The following is a 16745-nucleotide window of genomic DNA, read 5'->3' as shown; positions in this document are numbered from 1 at the left end:
TTTTTGATAACAGCAGTTGTGGTTTTATTGTGTCCAACACATTAATAAATGAACTTCAAGCCTGAGCCTGTAGATGCCCTGACTCTCCTTGCCCAGCCCTGGGCACCAGCCCCTTCTCACTGATTCTGGGGAGAAGGGGTGGTATTGAAGGTGGCCTGGCTGTAGTGTCTAACTCATGTGAGGTGTGCATAGCAGAAGCTCAGGGCGGGCACCAGAAGTTGTGGGTTAGATGCTCACTTGATAGCACAGGCCCCGCCGACTGCAAGACCTGTCAGCTCCTAGGAAACTGCTACTGCTTTGCCTGGTTCTGTTCAGGCATCTGAGGTAAGAAGGAAGGGCTGGAGGAGCGGCTTATCCCACCTTCACCAGGGTAGCAGGCATATAAATACAGAGAGAGAATATAAATATAAGTCCAGCTACTACCAAAAGCAACCAGGAGGGATGGACAGCACTATGGGCAGGTCCGCAGACTATGCCACTTGCACCACTGAGCACAGAGTGCACTCCTGCCCCCTGGTGGTTAAAGGAGAGGCTTGTCCAGCCTCCAGGGCTGGTAGGTGTAGCACCTTGAAGAGGGTGAAGCAGAGACTCAGGAGGCCCAGGCCACTGGCTTTAGAGAATCACAGAGATGCCAAGGCCCCAAGTGATCATCCAAGCTCCTATCACCTCACAGATGAGAAAACTGACGCCCAGAGAAGACCGGCCTTGCTAGGTCCCAGGGTGACTGACAGCCCAGTCATCATTCTGCTCCACCTCAACCAATGAGATCCTAGAGCAGGAAGAGGAAGTGAAACAGCTGGGAGATGGGTGGAGGTCAGACAGAAAACGCCACTCCCAGGAGCCTGGCTTTTCCCAGCTTTGGACAAGCCAGGGGAAAGATCAGGGTAAGGGAAGAGGGCCCAACCCTAAGGCAGCACATACAACTGTGCGCTCACAATACCTGGTCACTTTCTCAAGCCCAGGCTGGTGCTGTGTTACCGGCAGGAAATTTAGAGAGTTGGAATCCCTGATAGGAGCCTGACCCTGGCCTGGGCACTTTGGAATGACAGCCCTGCTACCTGCCCCAGGCAGATGGAAGGGACATTATGTGTCCAGGTAATGGTAGAGAAAATGTGATGTGAGCTGGGGGTGGGGACTATCATGAAAGGGTTAAGGGGAGGGCCAGCAATCAAGTTCACGTGTATCACTTGGAGTTAGGAGGGGACAAAAGTGGCATTGGCCTGGGCCAGCCCAGCTTCCTGGCCTAGAGGGTTGTTCCCTTACTGAGTGGAAGAACAGCTTGCTTATGCATCCCTGTACCCTCGACCCAACCCATCCTGGCATGGGGTTGGGATAGTGAAGAAAGAAGGGTAGCTCTTCAGCCATCCAAGGAACCACTGCCTTTGTTCTTGCGGCTGAGGGGGAAGGCAGACTTGCTCTGGGGCTGGGTCATCTTGCTGGCCAGGTAGATGAAAGGCTCCAGGAGGGAGCGGCGGTCAGCCACCGACACCTCCCATAGTTTCACCTTCTCTGACTTGGCCCAGTGCTGTGCCACATCAGGGTCTACACGACGTTGCTCCTGAAGGTCACACTTGTTGCCAAGGACCACGATGGTGACCTGGTGAAGAGAGAGGCAAGAGTAGAGGCTGACTGGGCAGGGGTGGCAGATGTCTTTAATGCCAGCAGTTGGGAGGCAGAGGCAGGAGGATCTCTGTGAGTTTGAGGCCAGCCTGGTCACAGCCAGAGCTGCTGTACAAAGAGACCCTTTTCAAAAAAAAAAAAAAAAAAAAAAAAAAAAAAGAAAGAAAGAAAGAAAGAAAGAGTAGAAGCGCCCTATCTATCTATATATCTATATCTATATCATCTCTATCTATATCTATAGCAGTGGCTCAGGGTCAGGAGTAGCTGTCAGCTGTTTCTGGCTAACAACTGGGGAAGATGCAGTTCCCAGAGGCTAACAGCTTACAGAATTTTGGAGGACTGGCAAGAGCAGGAAACCACAGCAAAGAAAAATTAGGGAGAGCCGCATGTGGTAGAAGGAACCCTATTAAACCAAAGAAAAGTCTCTTTGAATTTTCCTATCATATGGCCACCTCTTGTATGGGTTGGAGACCCTCTCCAATGACCTTCATGGTCTTCTAGCTCCTAAATAACCTCTTTTCTTTGCAAATGGGCACAACTGAAATCACGCCAGCACCCCAAATCCTGCCGAGGACTCATGCTCTCCTGTCACCGGGCCCCCAGCAGAGGTCCAGTACATGTACCTCCTTCTTGTCCTTGGACTTGTCGATCTCCTTCTTGAGCAGCTCGACGCGCTGAAATGATTCTCGGCTGTCAGTGCTGTAGACCAGGACGTAGCCATCAGTGCAGGAGAAGCAGTGCCTGGGCAGCTCGGCCCCGTCCCGGAGACCCCGAGTATCATAGAAACGCACCTGCTCCCGCACCCCTCGGTCTGTCTCAATAGAGCCCACATAGATGTCTTCCTGGGTCTCAATCATCTCAGAACCTGGGTTACAATGAGACTTGATTAAGAGTGAAGGGAGATGGGAAATGTGAGAGAGGTGGACATCCTAACGAGCTGACTGGACGAGGAGCATAAGCAATGTGAGGGCTCAGAGGCCAGACTTGAGAGCATTGGACAGGAGTGACTTGGGGAATGAATGTCACGTCATTATCACACTAAGCAATAGTGCAACACAAAACTGGGTGTGGTGCCACACACCTTGAAACCCTTAAAGGGGCAGGGACAGAGGCAAGTTGATCTTTGTGAGTTCCAGGCCAGCCTGGTCTCTGTGGTGAGGTCATCTCAAAGATAACAGTAGTGACAACAGCAAAGTGGAGAGCGATAAAGCAGACACCGCACATCCAACTCTGGCCTGTGTACAATGTGCACACATGGGCATGCATGCACAAAAATGCACACTCACAGATGCATGGAAGCCCTATGTGGGGTTTTCCCCTATCTTGGCTTTGGGTTTCTCCCTTTTAGTTTAGTTCATTGGTATAGAACTGGGGAATACAATGTTTTACTTTTCTTTTCCCATTGCTGGGGGTTCAAACCCAAGCCCTACTCCATGTTAGATCAGTACTCTAACAGTCAGCCATGCATGCCCTCAGCCTCAATTCTGAGGGAGCAAAAGCAGCTGGTGCCCCTTTTGCCTTTGCGCTCATGATGTGATCAAACTCTATTGCATTACTCAACATCTTCCGCCCCCAGCAACACTCACCCACAACATGGTTCCCATACAGGAGCTGCTCAAGGATTGAAGTTTTGCCCACAGATGCCTGGCCACACACGACCACCTTGCAGCTCTTCCCCATTCTTAGCTTTCAACCTTGAAGAAGAGGAGTAGTGTGGTTAAGGGAGGACAGAATACAGACCAGTAGTAGCCTGGGGAAGCATCAGAGACTCAGCACTACCCTAATGTGTTTACACACTCGACTGAGCAGTGAACTCTACTGTAATTAACCTACTTGTTCCAGGAGTGGCCAGGATTGGGCACACAACAGGTGTGCGATTAATGGTAACATAAACGGAGAGGCCCAGAGAGTGGTAAAAAAACAAACAAACAAAAAGTAGGTGTCCAGGTTCTTCCCAGTGCACAGGGTGTATAGGGCACCAATTACTGAAGGGAGCTCCACAAGTACTCTTGCTCTCTTCTGTTGTCTGTCTGTCTGTCTGTTTTGGAGACAGGCTCTCATGTCACCCAAGCTGGCTTCCAGCTAATGAAATAGTTGAGGCTGGCTTTGAGCTGATCCTCTTGCCTCTAGCGCTCAAGTGCTAGGATAACAGGCACGTGTATACCAGGCTGATTTCTCTCTTTAACCATGACCCCCATGAAAAAAAAAGCACAGATTAAGACTCGACTCAATCAGCTTCTCCAGGAGAGTGTGCAAGTGAGAGAATAACTTGCCTTCCGGTATGATTAACTGGGTGAGAATAAATCCACGGGGGGAGGGGGAGGACATCAGACAAGAAAATAGTGACGGAATCACGGGAAAAGTATTTGACTGCACGGAGGAAAGCTCAGGCTTACAAACTCTCTGAACAGACTCCTGAGAGAGGTGTCCTAAAGGGAAACTCTCAAACACAGATTCCTGAGGAGCTCCAGTGATCTCCCCTCCCTCCCCCTCAGAAAGCAGAGATCCAGCCCCAAAGGGGTCCCAAGCAAAAATCTCTCCAGGAGATTCTCTGGACACCAATCTCTACCCCATGGGCTGAGCGTTTTAGTAAAGAAGGGCTCTGGAGGCTGCCAGAGGCCGCCGCCGCAGACTTCCTCTGAAGGACGCCCCTCGGAAACTATCAGAGGCAGAGACGGGACAACCGAAGTGAACCAAGGACCGAGGCCGATCTGAGCCCCGCCGCCCAGCTCCATACCTCCGGGGTCCCCGCAGCACTCCCGCTGAGGTGCCCCCCGGAGTGGGCCGGACCATGGGAGGGGCAGTTCGACTGTAAGGACGCCCCTCTTCCTCTGGGTGAAGTGCTTGCCCTGGAGCCCCGCCCCCTAACGTCAGGCCTTCAAGACAACTTCCGGTGGCGCAAAGCAAGCACTGGTCCCACAGCGCCCCCTAGACGCCGGCGGGGAAATGCGGGCCAGAACTTGTGTGTGGATACGAAACTGATGCTTCCAGGCCCTGATACCGAAATGTTCTCTCTCTACTGGACTAATTTCTTCGCTAATTCTACCATCTTTTGTTAGGTTTTGTTTTGTTTCTAGGTAGGGTTTCATCTGTGAATCAGTCCTGGTTGTCCTGGAACTCGCTCTGTAGACCAGGCTGGCCTCGAACTCACAGAGATCCTCCTGTCTTTGCTTCCAGAGTGCTGGAATTAAAGGCGTGGGCCCCCACTGCCCGGTTGATTCTATCATCTTTTCTACAGGTGTTTTTTTGTTTTGTTTTCTTGGCAGTGCTATGAATAGAACCTAGGGTTCTGCATATACTAGGCAAATAGTGCTCTTTGAACCTAGTTTTGTTTTTTGGCTTTATTTATTTATTTTTTTTTTTTTGAAACAAGGTTTCTTTATGTGGCCCTGGCTGACCTAGAACTCATGCTATAGACCAGGCCGGCCTTGAATACACAGGTATCCTTTCTGCTTCTGCCTCTCAAATGCTGGGACTTAAGGTGTGCACCATCACTCCGGGCTAAACCTGATTTTTTTTTTTTTTTTTTTTTTTTAAATTTAACCTGGAGTGGGTCTCACATTTGTATCCCAACACTTGGAGGATGAAGTGGGGTGATTTTGAGTTCAAAGACAAAATAGTCTACATAGAGACCCTGTTTCAAAAAAGGAAAAAGAAAAATGAAAAATGAAAGAAAAAACGAAAAATAAAAAAGCCAGACTTTATCTTGCCATATGCAAAGGAAGTTAGATTGGGTGATTGCCCATAAGTTCACTGTAGAAGAATTAGACAGCTAAACCAAAAATTATCACACATTATGATGAATTTCGTTACTGAGGTGGGATGCTGTGGGCACTTCAGAGGGGCATTTAACTTGGGGGCAACAGATACCAAAGGGAGGAGAAGGGCATGCCTATGTTCAGGTTTGAAGGACTGTGGAGGACCGAGATGTCTAAAGCAGAGGGAATACAGCAAAAACCATGACATTTCTAGAGCCACAAATCCCTAAGGGTTCATTCAACATCGACTACAAAGAGTAGCCAAATAACAAAGACGTGGTAGCTCAGAGACCAAACTCACAGCAATAGAAAGCCATTGGTAGATTTATACCAGGGAAGTGACATGATCCATCTGCTTCTGCAAGGAAGGTCATTCTGTCAGAAGGGCCTAGGCTTGACAGAGATGACACTGAGGGACAGTTAGGGGATGAAAAGAAAATTTGAATGTGTATCAGGCGAACAAAGAGTTGATGACAGATTGCAAGTCAAGGACAACACTGACGACTCCATGTTCCATGCCCCATGTTTCATGTGGTAGCCAGTTGAACAGATGAATATACAACATAAGAAACTCAGGAAATGGCTGGCTCAGGCTTAAGAGCATTGACTGTTTTTCCAGAGGACCTAGGTTCAATTCCCAGCACCCACATGGCTGTCTGTAATTCCAGTTCCAGGGGATCTGATACCTTCAAACCAATGCACATACAATTAAGTTAAATAAATTATTAAAAAAAAGAAATTCAGGAAAGAATAAAAATTTGCCTTTTTTTTTCTTCTGTTGTTGGGAAATGGGTGAAAGTAGTCTCAATAAATGGGTGAAGGGAGAGGTGGGCTCCTTTAATCCCAGCACTCCGGAGGCAGAGGCAGGCAGATCTCAAAGTTCAAGGCCAGCCTGGTCTACAGAGAGAGTTCCAGGACAGCCAGGGTCACAAAGAGAAACCCTGTCTGGAAACAATAGTTAGGCAGTGATGGGGCACGCCTTTAATCCCAGCCTTGGGAGGCAGAGGCAGGTGTTTCTCTGTGAGTTCAAGACCCCCCCTGCTGTAGAAGAGCTAGCTCCAGGACAGGATCCAAAGCTACACAGAGGAACCCTGTGTGTGTGTGTGGGGGGGGGTAATGGGTGAAGGGACTAGGGATATAGCCCAGTTGGTAGCAGGAATTGCTGGATTTGATCTCCAGCACCATATAAAAACAGGCATGGAATCAGATGCCTGCAATCCTGGAGGCGGAGGCTGGAGAATCAGAAGGTCAAGGTTACATAGCAGGTTTGAGGAAAGACTGGACCACACAAAACCTTGTCTCAAAAGAAATTAACAAACAGGTTAAGCTTTGGGGATTTTTGAAACGCCTAAGAGATAATAGGTAATTGGTTATGGAAGTATAGAAGTCTGAAAAGTCTAGGAGGGGGCTGTAGAAAAGGGTTGGTGGCGAAGAGCACCAGCTGGAGGACACTGTTCCCAGCATCCATGTTCAGCTGCTTACATTCAACTGCCTGTTAACTCCAGCTCCAGGGCATCTGAAACCCTCGCCTGACCTCTGCAGATACCTGCACACACCTGGTATGCACTCACAAAGACACATGCACACACACACACACACATACTTTTTAAAAATGTCTAGGCAACGGAAAGAATTGAACGTTGGGATGAAGTTAAAGCTGTGAGAGTAGATGAATAGTGAAACATTTTAGTTTGCAGAGCAAGGATGTGGGAAAGGGGCAAGAAAATAGTTCTTTCAAGCAGAATATAGAAAATCATAAAGAATGGACGTTAACATGGGAGAAAAAAATCAGGAATTACCAGAACAAGAAAGGTTACTATGGTGATGGGGCTAATGGTTATATGCTAGGCTGATCTTGTTAAATAGGGCTAGTTACTGAATCATCAAACCTTTGTGGAATAACTGAAGGCTCTAAAGGTACAGCCAAGAGAAAGCCAGAGCATGAAAAAAGTTTCTCACAGGTCTTGGCCCACAACAAGGAAATAGGCCCCCAACCCTGGAATAAATGATTCCAGATGAACAGCATTGTCTGGGTCACTCCTGGCCAACGGACAGCCTGGGGACTTTCCAAGTCATTCTATGGTTTATCCTTTGAATAAGAACAGGTCATACCTGGGTGATCTGTCAAACATGAGATCGTACTTTGTAATCAATCACCTTGGGCCCCATGCATGCATGCTGATTTGCGGTTTGTCTCTATAAAAAGAACCTGGACCCTTTGAGGGGTGTGCAGCTTTCCCCGAGATTGCTGATACCCCAGTGCACTCGTTCAATAAACACCTTTTGTTGCATCTCCTGGTTTTAGTGTTTATTTCGCTGGGGCTCTCCCATTGGCCCATCAGGACCCCAGAATTAGGGTCTAACAATAGGTTCAGCTACAAACGACAGAAAGTTGGAAGAAAGCAAAAAAACAAATTGGTCCCTGAGTCAGACTGCATACTGTGAGGTGAGCCACTGGCCGTCAGGGTGGGTGGTAAGGTTTTTGCCTTCCCACCCCAAACAGTGCAGGTAAAGGCTGAATGACCTCTTTCAATCCACTGAACCCCAGCTCTCATTTTCTAGTCAGTAGCCCCGTTGTCATTTCCCTCAGTAATGACAACTAAGGTTCTACAAAACAGGTTAGGGGCCTTCGCACAGAGTTTTCCTAAAGGGAAGGGGCATAGACACTGTTAAAATCCCACTGTCTTATTTTCGTCCCTTTTGGCTTTAAATTATAATCCCAAAGTCATCTCCTCTGCACATTTAACCTCAGAGGGCCCCCATTTAATTCAACTCCCCAAATACTGTTGGGTGTAGTAGTGGGACTACAAAAATGCGTAACTTGTCTTCCCAATCCAGACCGCATTCGGCCAGACAAGCGTGCTGGGTAGAGTTTACGAGACGTAGGAGTACAGGGGACACTAAGGAAAAGGGACCTCACCCCGTGAGGTGCCTTATAAACTCCGGGGCAGGGGCTGGGGAGCCATGTCATCCTCTCTAGACTTAATGCTGAGATGGCACTCCCAAGCGGTTGACATGAAAGCGGCCTCATAAAAGGGTCCGCGTCATTAGGGTGATGAACCAGCTGGTGCTTGGAGATCCGTGGAGGATGAAAGGCGCAGGGTGAAGACGCCCTGCGTTCCCCTCGCTTGGCTGGGCAGGGCTTCCAGTCGCCGATGAAAGCTGGGGGGACTGGGCTCAAAGTATCTCTTCATGCCTTTCCGGGGAGGACGCTGTGGACACACTCCAAGGTCGGGAAGGTAGTCATACCGGGCTTGTTCGCCTCAAGAGTCTTGGGTGAGCCACCTCCACTCACCCGGGACTCCACAGCTTCACAGGAGACGCTCTAGGATTGCAAGTTGTTATGGCAACCAGGCTGTCGGGATACTGAGGCAAGCCGAGGCCTAGAGAGGCAACATCCTTCTGCACCTTCCCCCTATCCGCGAGTAAAGTGGCGCCCCCTACGCACAGGAGCCGTCCCTGGGCCCCCGCTCCAGGGCGGAGACCACCGTGGACCTCCAGGGATGGGAGGCCGCTCTGGCCCCAAGCGGAGCCTCTCGTTGGTAGACGGGCTCGAGGTAGTCCCTCTGGGCGCGGCGCAGCTGAGCGGCTCGATGCTCCGACCGGAAGTGCTCTTCACCGCCTGCCTCCCACTCGGCTCTCTGGTCCCGGCGGTAAGATGGCGGCTACCGCGGAGTGCGATGTGGTAATGGCGGGGACCGAGCCTGAACTGCTGGAGGACGAGGAAGCAAAGAGGTAACCAGGTTGTAGGAGAGTGGAGGAGGCGAGCTTGGGGTTTATGGATCGGGGAAGGTCGACGCGGCAGCCCCCAAATGTATAGACAATACCCCGCGTTCTGCAAACTCCTCGCCCCCCCCCAAATCTGGGCTGGAGTCGACTTAGACCCCCTGAAGGTTCTCGTAGATCGGTTTTCCGCTTCTGCTTCTGCCTAGCGGGGAGCTGAGACTTGGCCTCGATAGGAAGGTCGTTCTCATTGTACAGGCCGGGGTGGAATCTCAGAGGTCGGCTGCAGGGTGGGGGAGGCGTCGCGGCATCGATGACGACTTCCTTAACATAGCCCCAACCTCCGCCTGCTCTGTTGGTGGTTAACTTGTGTGCATTGTTGTCTGTCTTCGCTGTACGTCTCCAAAGCCCTCATTCTCCTCCACACCTCCTTTTCCACAGTAATTGCACCCAGTGGCCATTAGTGTGGGTCCGAGAAGATTGCATGCCTCCATTTATTGACCTGGTCGCCCCCGATCACTGTGGAAATTAAAATTGGATAGGCATAAGGGAGAATGAGGAGCTCGTCTCTTACTGTACGGGTCAGATGCTTCTTCACCTTTCCTCCCAAGACCATTCTTAAGCTCAAGGAGGACAGCTGTTTAAATGCAGTTGGCATTGCTGGGCAGCTGCATTAGCGCGAGATTGCCAGTCTGGACTAGCCTAGGGAGCTGCTGAGTGAGTGGTTTTCAAGAACACTGTGAATTTTGGCACCAGCTGAGGACAGGGTTTTGAAGTGAGGTTGGAATACAGCTATGAGCAGGCGTACTTGCTCTGATGCCAAAGGTGAACTGATTGCCTTATCAGTTGCAGATTAATTTTATCCTGTTGTTCAGGACAGACTTCAGTGGCCTCAGTTTTCTAGCCGTGTGCTTCGTCTGTTCATACTAAGCCTGTGGGGTATGTTTTCAGTCTGAATAATTTGAGATGATGATGGTATTAGATCAGGAGATCTACACACCAGGATTCTGAGGTTTTTGCTATCCAAGTTAGAAATACAAGAGGGTACTAGGGCAGCTGCAGTGAATATTGTAGTTGTCAAGTGTGTGGGTTGGAAGCTGAGAAGCTTGATAAAGCACAGTTGATCCCTGGGATATCAGTCTAGTCTAGTCTCCTTCGTTTTGAATTTCCACATTACAGTATTGGGAGTTGAGCACCAGCAGCTCATACCTGTCTTAAGGAATTGTGAAATGAGAACACAAACAGCTTAAGTTTGTTTTATTTTACTTGTATTTAGGAAGAATTTAGTGCTTCTTACTAATGTAAATAGGGACTTTGGCCATATGTCATTTAAGGAATATATCCTAGTTAGTGTAAATCTGTAGGGAGTGTCCCTCATTTGGACTTTAGACAGGGTCTGTGTGGACCAGCCAGCCTTGAGCTCACAGAGATCCATCTATCTGCCTCTGCCACCCAAGTGCTGGTATCAAAGATGTGCACCATCATGCCTGGCTAGATTTCATTTCTGTGTCCCTCCTAATGCAGATTCTCTCCTCAGAGTGAAACAAAGCAGCTTTATAAGGTGTTTTGTCATGAAATAGTAGTAAGTGAATATGGAGAGGTATATCAAGAAATTTGAAGGCTGACTATGGTGGCACACATCTGTAACCCCTGTACTTAGGATACTGAAACAGAAAGAACTAGAATTCATCATTCTGGATTTTAAAGAGTGTCTCAAAACAAAACAAGCCAGATTGGTGGCGCTCACTTTGATCCAGCACTTGGGAGGCAGAGGCAAGCAGACTCTTATAAAATCAAAGGCAGCCTGGTCTGCACAGCTACAGGCTAGCCAGGACTACATGTTAAGATTCTTTGTGTGTCTGTGTTGGGCGGGGGAGGGGAGGGTGGATGGATATGATGATGGTACAGCATCATGTGAACCATGGTATTTGGTTAACTGCCATTTTTGTGGAATTTAATATGTCATTGATTATAAAACAGTTATCTACCACTGTAGCAGACTTTCCTTTGGGCTGCTAACCAGCTCCCAAATCATGACATGGATACTCATTATTAATTATGAATGCTCGGCTTATCTTATGCTTGCTTGTCCCTCCAGCTCTTATAACTTAATTTGACCTGTTTCTCTTCATCTCTGCTTTGCCTCAGGGCTTTTTAACCTTTCTTCTGTGTGTCCTGCTATTCCCTGTTTGGTGAACTGGTGGCTGCCTGGCTGGTTGACCTGCCAGCCCTGTCTATCCCTTTCATGCCTAGTTATTGGTCATTCAGCTTTTTATTAGATCAGTTAGGTACCTTAGGCAGGCAAGGTAAAACAGCAGCACATCTTACATAATTAAAATAATATTCCACAACATATTACCAAGTCAGCGTAATTGTAAATAAAAGTAAAAAAATAATTTTTTTTGAAGATTTATTTTATGTATACAGTGTTCTGCCTGCATGCATGCCTGCAGACCAGAAGAGGGCACAGATCTCATACAAATGGTTGTGAGCTACATGTGGTTGCTGGGAATTGAATTCAGGACCTATGGAAGAGCAGCCAGTGTTCTTTACCTCTGGGCCATCTTTCCAGCCCGAAAAATGTTTCCTTAAACAGACATGTTATATATATTTATGGAGTTCAAATTTTAGACATACAAAAGCTGACTATTCAGTTTTATATGTTCATTATATACCAGTTCTGTATATAAAGCAAAAAGGAAATTACTTAAATCACTTTGACCTCTGCTGTGTAAGGCATCCTGAGAAGAATAAGCATTAGGCAGGCAGAGTGCACATCTTTAATCTCAGCACTGGGAGACAGAGGCAGTCAGGTCTTTTTGGATTCTAGGCCAGCCTGGTCTACAGAGCTAGTTCCAGGACAGCCAGAGCTACATAGTGAGACCCTGTTTCAGAAAAAAGAAACAAAAACAAACAAAAGCAGAGTAAGCATTAGGATCTTTTAGTATGAAAGTGTTGTTGATGTGTAGTTTTTCCATTGTTGAAGATGGAGTAGATGTGGGAGTTTTGGAAGGTTGATTTATGTTTTTCTTGTTTCCTAGAATCCTCCTGTGCAGCCATAGCCCATGGTGGGGAAGGGCATTTCTTGGAAGTGCCCCTTTACTGCCTAGCATCATTAGAACCCTCTGGTTCAGTTCCTGTCTCTGGTTTTACTCTGTCTACTCCGTCTACTACCAGTTCATTTAGGGACACATCAGTCTAGAAGTCCCTTTGGGGTGTTTTTGTGAGGCCCAGCAGGAATCCTTCCTTACTTGCTTCTTGGCTCTAAATGGATTTTGTTGCTGCTAAATTATCACCATCCTACAGGGGGGCAAGATGAGAGGAGCTTCAGGACCTCATGATTGCAACATTTTATGTGCCTATATCTTATTTCTTTAGCTTTAATGTGTCAAGAGAAAGAAACCTTAGGTGCTTGTACCTGTTTGTCACAAGTCTTTACTCACAGCAGCAAAGAAATTAAAGTAACAGATGTAGTGAAGAGGTGTAGAGCAATCCAAAAAAGAGAGTCCTCCACCCACATGTGCATATATGTGCGTTCACACATTAACACAGCATGCATACACACTTAGGTCCCACAAGAGCCCATTATTTCACTGTGCACTCTTATTTCAGTGTTGATTATGGAAGCCAAGTCTACATCATTCTAGGTAGTCTAAGCTGAATGCTAGCATACTCCAAAATAGAATTTTGTTTGTGAAAATTTCTTCTATTGAGTGTGGGGTGATGTGTGTGTGTGTGTGTGTGTGTGTGTGTGTGTGTGTGTGTGTGTGTTAACTTTGAAGGCTAAAGGACAACTTGTGGGAATTGGTTCTCTACCATTTGGGTTCCAAGGATTGAACTCAGGTGGTTAGACCTGGTGGCAAGCAACTTTATACCTGCTGAGTCATTTTACTGGTCCCAAAATTGTTTTTCTTTGCTTGCCACTTATAGATAAAGGGTTAAAGTTCAGACATTTCAACAGTTCATCTAACTTAAGGGCTTTATGTTCCTGGGAAGTTGCTGTTGTGAGTTAAAGGTCTCTTATTCCAGGAGCAGCTTGGTCTCTGTAGATAGCCTTTATTTATTATGACATACTAGTGGATTTTAAGCAGTTCACCAAAGAGGAAGCATATCTTTATTTCACTTTGTGTCTGCTATGGCTGGATGTAGAGATCCAAAAGCATCAGGGAGTCACAGATAGGAAACTAGGACATCCTTGCCTGCTTCCCTGAGCTGGTATTTCTTTTCTTCAGATTTAATTATTTTATATGTATGAGTGTCCATGAAGGCCAGATGAGAACGTTGGATCCCTGGAGCTATAATTACAGACAATTGTGAGCCACCATATGGGTGATATGACTTGAACCCAGGTGCTCTGTAAGACCAGCAAATGCTCTAAACAACTGAGCCATCTCTCGAGCCCCAATGATCTGATATTCACATATGTTTTTATTGTATTTGATGTGTATAAGTGTTTTGCTTGTATATATGTCTGCATACCAAATGTGTGTAGTGCCTGAAGAGGTCAGAAGAATGCTTTGGATCTCCTGGAATTGGAGTTACAGGTGGTTGTAAGCCACTGTTTGAGTACTAGGAATTGCTCTCGAGTTCTTTGGAATAGGAGTCTGTGCTCTTAACCATTGAGCCATCTTGCTGGCCCCTGAACTAATATTAATAGTCAGTTATTCAGTGTCATTTCTAATGCACACAAAAAACATTCTTTTTTTTTTTTTAACTTTGTGTGTGGACGTGTGTGTGTGAATATCAGAAGACAATCTAGGAGTCAGTTCTCTCCCTTCTACCATGTGGGTTCCAGGGATCAAACTCAGATTGTCAGGGTTGGGGGAAAGCTGTTTTACCTGCTCACATCTTTTCACAACAGTCTCCCTCCCTCCCTCTTTCCCTCTTTCCTTCCTTCTTCCCTTCCTTCTTCCCTTCTTCCCTCCCTTTTCCTGTCTTCCTCTTCCTCTGCCCCTCTCTCCCTTCTTCAATTCAGCCTTCTTATTGTAGCCTTGGCTGACTTTAAACTTGCTATGTAGACCAGACTAGCTTCCAACTCACAGAGTTCTACCTGCTTCTGGCTCCCGAGTGCTGGTATGAAAAAGCCATTCCTATTAGACTCTTGTTATCTAGAAATCTTAAATCCTTTGGGAATTAGGAACTTGTTTTTTACTTCTCTGTCCACATTGCTGAGTCCATATCCCAGGCTTTGCAGTAGTTATCATTTGTTTACTGTAGCTTTTTAAGGCTTTTTGAACTTGATAGCTTTACTTAACCAGTATTGATGGGAATCCCTGCCCTCAACCTGATTAACATTAGGAATTTGTCCACCTTCTCGTGGAGTTGTAGGGCAAGTAGTTAGACATTTCAGTAGTCTGAAAGCTGAATGGGAATTATCTTCAACTTTTAAAGTCAAATTAATGAGAAACACTTCAATTTGGTATGCTTTAAGTGTGGCTCAGAGGTAAAGATATGGGAGATGGGAGAAATAGGTTATGGCTAAGGAGGGGGATAAATTTAGGAATATAGCAAATTAGGTGAACCCTGATAATAACACATAGAAATTTGTTAAATAGTCATTAGTGGGACAGAAATAGGATATAGGACGTCTCTTTTCCTTAATGTGGTTCAGGCTAATATTGAACAGTGTTGAGTAAACAGCGATTTTAGGGATTTTGGGCCAAGTGAGTGGCAGTTGCTCTAGTGCTTAGTCACTTGCCAGCAACAGGAATTCTGATTGGCCTGAAGGCTAACCTTATTGTACATTCCAGCCAATAAGGGTTAGCTTGGTCATTGAAGCTAGTTTTTAAAAAGAAAAGTACTGGACGCCTGCCTTCGATTTCTTTCTCTAGGACTAGAGAACAATGATTGGCTGCTGCCTAGGTGCCTTGTCACCCGATACAAAGTGCTTTTGAGAATCCATTTGTCTCCTTTTCCCCTAATGTTTACTCCTCGTTCTCCAGTATTGAATGATGTGGAAGTTCCGTAGACGACGGTCCAGGTATTCTTTGAAGCTGAGTTTCATCTTTAGGAACAGGGTTCAGAGTGGTTTTTCTTTCTACTGGTGGGACAGTTGCTTTCTCACACCAACCAGACAGAAAACAGTTCTTATACCATGATGGGCAGGGGTGTGCATGGATGGACTTTTGAGAATAGTGCTGTGTGGGGAATACGACTTTTCCAGTTTTGTTTTAAGGCCTGTTTTATTGGTGTGTGACGTGTGAGGAAGCTAGGTTGTCAGACAGTCAGTGTTGACCGTCTTTTCTGGAACTGTGTTATGTTTGAGGACAGCATGAGGGACAAGCAGGACTCTGCTGTATTTTCTGGCTGAAAGTTCCTGCTTGGTCAGTTTTTGATCTGAGACAGTTAGATACTGCCACTCTGGTTTCCATATCTACCCTCCATATCCTCGAAAAAATCAGGAAACAGCCTCTGTGAATTCATGTGTACCTGCGAATGAGGATCAGAAAACAACGTGGGGTAATCAGCTCTGTTCTTCCCGTGGGAGTTAGCCAGTGGAACTCAGGTTCTCAGGAACAACAGGAAATGTCTTTACTCACTGAGCCAGCCATCTTGCCAGCCCTGAAAGCAGCCTTTTCTTAATTGTAGTTCCTTAGTTCTAGATTGTTGAGGGATGCCACTGTCTCTATCAGTATGGCAGACGTCACTAGAGCTGTTAGGGTTCAACCTGGGCCCTGACAGTGCTAATAGCTGAGCTCAGCCACCATCTTCAGTAGGCCAATTAAAGAGACAAGTCACAGTGAAGAGCAGAGAAAGTGTGGCCATATTGAGAAGAGGAACAGATATAGAGGTTTCTGCGCCACCTCCCCTCCCCAGTCTGTCAGGTCATGATCTGAGGTTTGGCTTTAACTGAGGGTATGAGGTATGCATGGTTAAGCAGCAGTCCTGATGAAGAAAGGTATGGTTCTTCCCAGAGCTGACCCATCACTGTCTGGGTACCAGTTTCTCCCACAAAGGAGTCTGACCTCTGAGAGACAAGTTCCTCCCTGGCTGACACTAGGCCTTCCCACAGCATAAGATTCCTGGGGGATTCCAATCCATGGGACCACGCGTCACCAAATAATATGCTAGCCAAAAGGAGGAGCTCAAGTACTCTTGTGCTTTAAAGTACTCTTGTTCCTGCTGGCAGGTGGTGGCGCATGCCTTTAATAATCCCAGCACTCAGGGAGAGGCAGAGGCAGGTGATACTCTATGAGTTTGAGACCAGCCTGGTCTACAAAGCAAGTTTCAGGACAGCCAGGGCTGTTACACAGAGAAACCCTGTCTCAAAAAAAAAAAAAAAATTCCTCATTCCTTTGAGGATGTCTGCATTGTCATAGAAAGGAAAACCAAAAGATGGAATGTGGTATGAACATCAGCCTCAAGCCAGCATTGAAAAGCCAATGCCTTGTACTCTTAGAGGGGCTTCAGGGAGGCGCATAACTCAGAAGCAGCCTTATCCCTGGTCTCCTCTTCCCAGGGATAAGTGCAGGATAAGTAGATGCCAGAACACTGACACCTGTTAGTTATGCATGAAAGTCACAGTTGAGGTAGCTGTCTCTGTGACTGTCACTATGCTTGTAGCGATGGGATCCCTGTGAAGATTGGGGTGGGATTGGCTGGTTCGTCACCATCCTGCTTCTCCAGAGACATGGTCCGGTGTCC

General features: G+C 47.0%; 2 protein-coding genes across 3 annotated transcripts in view; one reads left to right on the top strand and one right to left on the bottom strand.

Annotated features, from left to right (window-relative positions):
* Window positions 1–4485, bottom strand: Nkiras2 (NFKB inhibitor interacting Ras like 2). The gene is made up of 4 exons (XM_051176926.1): window positions 4358–4485; window positions 3207–3314; window positions 2244–2485; window positions 1–1597 (listed from the first exon to the last, which is right to left on the bottom strand). Exons 2-4 carry the CDS (start codon window positions 3298–3300, stop codon window positions 1358–1360), a joined length of 576 nt encoding a protein of 191 aa, XP_051032883.1. The 5' UTR covers window positions 3301–3314; window positions 4358–4485; the 3' UTR covers window positions 1–1357.
* Window positions 4486–8709: 4224 nt separating this feature from the next.
* The window catches only part of Dnajc7 (DnaJ heat shock protein family (Hsp40) member C7), a 37676-nt gene continuing 29640 nt past the window's right edge, over window positions 8710–16745 (top strand). The window contains exon 1 of one of the 2 annotated variants that reach the window (XM_051176664.1): window positions 8710–9113. In XM_051176664.1, the coding sequence (XP_051032621.1) occupies window positions 9037–9113 (77 nt within the window). In that variant the 5' untranslated portion in view covers window positions 8710–9036. The remainder of the gene's footprint in view (window positions 9114–16745) is intronic. The other variant, XM_051176666.1, reaches the window with a different exon arrangement.

Source organism: Phodopus roborovskii, unplaced genomic scaffold (genome assembly GCF_943737965.1).
Source record: "Phodopus roborovskii unplaced genomic scaffold, PHOROB, whole genome shotgun sequence".
NCBI classification, from domain to species: domain Eukaryota; kingdom Metazoa; phylum Chordata; class Mammalia; order Rodentia; family Cricetidae; genus Phodopus; species Phodopus roborovskii.
The sequence above is the reverse complement of the archived record's forward strand: the minus strand, read 5'-3'. Positions and strand labels throughout refer to the sequence as shown.

What these genes read in the sequence shown, in the direction of transcription:
- Nkiras2 (XM_051176926.1), bottom strand. Translation starts at nt 3,300, where the DNA reads ATGGGGAAGAGCTGCAAGGTGGTCGTGTGTGGCCAGGCATCTGTGGGC. An exon ending in GTATGGGAACCATGTTGTGG is followed by an intron (nt 2,486 to 3,206) that starts GTGAGTGTTGCT and finishes ATTGTAACCCAG; the next exon opens with GTTCTGAGATGATTGAGACC. An exon ending in AGTCCAAGGACAAGAAGGAG is followed by an intron (nt 1,598 to 2,243) that starts GTACATGTACTG and finishes TCTCTTCACCAG; the next exon opens with GTCACCATCGTGGTCCTTGG.